At 54.6% G+C, this 3476-nt stretch overlaps 1 protein-coding gene across 2 annotated transcripts; it reads right to left on the bottom strand.

Moving 5' to 3' along the window:
* Nucleotides 1-371: 371 nt before the first annotated feature.
* On the bottom strand, nt 372-3272 carry LOC119295092 (uncharacterized protein At3g61260-like). 2 transcript variants are annotated; one of them, XM_037573419.1, is made up of 4 exons: nt 3041-3272; nt 1680-2547; nt 1483-1564; nt 372-955 (listed from the first exon to the last, which is right to left on the bottom strand). In XM_037573419.1, the coding sequence occupies exons 2-4, from the start codon at nt 2447-2449 to the stop codon at nt 743-745; spliced, it is 1065 nt and encodes a 354-aa protein (XP_037429316.1). In that variant the 5' UTR covers nt 2450-2547; nt 3041-3272; the 3' UTR covers nt 372-742. The 2 variants fall into 2 exon arrangements, with proteins under 2 accessions (XP_037429316.1, XP_037429317.1); XM_037573420.1 differs by having other exon boundaries at nt 1680-2543.
* Between the last annotated feature and the right edge of the window lie 204 nt (nt 3273-3476).

Here is a 3476-nt window from a genome sequence, read left to right as displayed (position 1 = left end):
TCGCCGGTCACTGTGCTAGTTAACATTACTATCAATTTCATAAAAAAGTCAAACCAAGTCGAATTCAAGTTTTTATTAATGAATACTCCCTCCATCTGGAATTAGTTGACGTTCAGACGCATGTATCTAGTTTACATACATCCGTTTGAGATTCAACTAATTTCAGATGGAGGAAGTACGTATTTGTGAGCTTGTCCACTGCCTTGTACTACTCCTATACGAGGGCTCGGCCATAGAGCCCAACAGTACACACATTATTCTGGACCGTTTGTTTCTCAGGTGACGGAGAATATATCCTCAGTTTTGATTTAGAAAATAATTCTTTATTCTAATATGATGAGATCTTGAATATTGGTCCGTGCAAGGGAAATGATTAGCCGCATGTTCGCTTTGCGGATTTGCAACTCGACCAACTTGGAAATTACAAGTCCGTCCTATAACGTAAGAACGTTTTTAACACTAATGTAGTGTTAAAAACGTCATTATATTTTGAGACATGGGGTGTAGTATGTTTCTCTCTGGGTCTAGACTAGAGTCCTCTTTCAGTTGTATGCGAGGCCCTTCCACAAAATAGAACCAAGTCCACTGAACTGAAAGCTGCTCGTGCGGCGATCACAGATAGCACGCACCCCCTACATTTTTTCCCCTTGGCAATCAACCCCTACAATGGACACAAAACGAAGCAGTGGGGCAACAACATATACGGTGATCCCTATGAATCTGTCCTGTATAGGGAGGCAGTTCAGCCGCAGAGGGAGGGGATTCTGAAGGAGAAGAAGGAGGAGGGCAGGTGGCCGGTCCTCCGGATGTAGTCCGCCTTCTCCGACGTCCTCGCCGCGCCCTCGTTCAGCGTCGCCTCCGCCACCGCCCGCTTCTCCTCGGCCACGCGCCGCGCCGTCGCCAGCTTGCTCGCCAGCTTCTCCTGCGCCCGCGCCTTCATCTGCTCCGCCTTCATCTGCGGGTTCAGTCCAATTCAAACAAGCTAGCATCAATCAATTTTCGACTGCAGTCATGCGTTAAGACTCCAGCGCAGTAAATTAATTAATAAGCACCCGACAGTGTTCATGTGGCGCATCAAGCGGCTGCAGATCTACTGCGGTAATGGTCGAGCGGTGTAGCGTAGTGTACTAATGGTGATCTACTGCGCCACTGGTACGGTGAATTCAATTGGGGCAGTCAGTTTAGTAGTCTCATTCAAGATCGGCTCGTTCGGAAAAGATGGGGTGGCGGATCATTCAAGATCTGCAGAGCCGCTTGTCTGTTTCGTGTAGGTTTATGCAGGTGCAGACGTGCAGTGAATGAATTCTAATTGGTTGGACCACTGCAAACTCCTGTGTGAGAATGAATGAAGCAAGCACGAAAAATGATGCTATCCTCGCCACCTTTCTGTGTGCAACTTTACGCAATCATGGCATCAGATTTGGTTTACCGCCATGAGTGCAGTGCCAAAAGGATGGATGGGATCTTCAGGAATGTGGTTACCTCTATTTTCTTCATCTCCAGCTCGGCTTTTCGCTTCTCGTGGTTCTCCCAGGCCTGGATCTTCACCTCCTCGCGCTTGTATCTGAATCCATCCACACGAACCGGGAAAAATGTTATGACGAACTGATTAAGCAGATCCGCACAGGGCGCTGAAGATTCTGAAGGTGGAAGGAAGATGTAATCGATTGCGTGCGCACCTCGCCATGAACTTGGCTCGCTCTGCCTCGTCCCAGGCCGCCGCACGGGACTCGAGCGTGTTGGCTCTGGGAGCACCGCCGTGCACCCCGGCGTCGCTGTCCCTGCCCGCCTCGCCGCCACTGACGGCATTGTTGCTTACCGCCGCCTGCTCGGCCGTCCGGACCACGTCGGAGCCAAGAGCGCCCGCGGGCGGCGCGTCCTGCCGCCGCCTCCCCGGCGTGGACGACCGGGACGGTATCGGGCTCCGCGCGACGGGCGTGGTGGAGCGCAGCGGCGTGGCCGCCCTGGACGGCTCCTTGCTGGCGATGGGCGTCATCTCGGTGCCCATGTCCCGCAGGCACACCGACACGGGCGAGCCGTGGGCGTGGCCGTGCGGCGGCACCATGTAGTCCATGTTCTTGGTCTCGCCGACGTCGTCCTCGCCCAGCTGCGGCGGCGTCGGGGGCGCCGCCACCATGTTGTACTCGATGCCGCCGTCCACGCTGCTGCAGGAGATGCGGCCGTTCTGCGAGGACGAGCTCAGGAGGCGCCGGTCGTCGGCGTTGGAGTTGCGGGGCTTGGCGCCCTTGCCGCCGCCGCCGTGCAGCCCGTCGCCGCCGCCGTTGGACATGCCCACGAGCCACTTCTGCGCGTCGTCCCACTTGGACGGCATCGGCTTGAGCCTGGAGGACGCGGCCGGGTTCTTGCGGTGCGGCCGTCCACTGGCCGCGCCATTGGTGGTGTAGCTGTAGCACTCCTTGTCCTCCACCTGCCGCGCCGTCGCTTGCATCGTCCGAGACACCGCGATCAGAGTTCACGGCCGCGGTTCAACACTCTGTTCTTGCCGGAGATTCCCGGCCGGAGAACCGCCGAATCAGATGGATCTGGCTGCACAAAATGTTCGGAACCTTGTCATTGGTGATGGAAATGCAAGTGGCCGGCCGGATCGCCATTCATCCGGGATGTTTGTACTCCGGCATTTGAGTAAGTAGGACAGAAGCAAATGGTACACTAGATTAGATTATTTCCGGAATTCGCTCGATGTCCATGACGAGCACGGACACCCAAGGAAAAAGATAGTCCTCTAAGTACTCCCCATGAGAAGTACTCCTACTAAACGGAAAGCAAGGATGCAACGATCGATGCCCCTTTGAGTGACCCCGATCACTGAAGCTCTTTCCACGGAAAGCAATGGCGTCGCCATGGAACGAAGCATCCAACCTCCCAAAAGTGACGCTTTCCCACAGTTACACAACGGAATGTGTGGCAAATATACTACCTTGAGCTGACAGCAATGGGGGGAAAAGGGTCGAAAGTTGCTGCTGCGGTGCGGAGATCCACATCAATCAACCAGTACATAGATAGAGGCGGCAGAGCTCACCTTGGAAGTGGGAGCCGGCGGGCCTGCAGGCGAGAGGGGAAGGGAATGGGGGATGATGGTAGGGACTGCAAAAGGGCAAACAGACTGCTAGTGTTGCTGCTGTCTAGGTTCCATCCTCTCCATCTCCATGGGCGCCATCAGATCAGATCCCCTTTTCTTTGACCGTTGAAGGGACAAGAGGGCGCACATGGGCTACCGGAGGCGCCACGGGACAGATGGTTGGCGCTACATGCGGCGTGTAATAAGATATAAACAAGAGCGAGCGGCGCTGTGCTCTACCAATGGGCAGGCACGGTGGAACGAAGGATAAGTTGCAGATAATAAAATGGTAACCAAAGGAGAGATGCTACAAACTATGGGCGGAAAATTACTGGGGAGCCGATGAACCGATGATCATATTTTTCCCTCAATTGTTGGGGAAGCACCGATGATCTAA

This window comes from Triticum dicoccoides, chromosome 4B (assembly GCF_002162155.2).
Source record: "Triticum dicoccoides isolate Atlit2015 ecotype Zavitan chromosome 4B, WEW_v2.0, whole genome shotgun sequence".
NCBI classification, from domain to species: Eukaryota; Viridiplantae; Streptophyta; class Magnoliopsida; order Poales; family Poaceae; genus Triticum; species Triticum dicoccoides.
The sequence above is the reverse complement of the archived record's forward strand: the minus strand, read 5'-3'. Positions and strand labels throughout refer to the sequence as shown.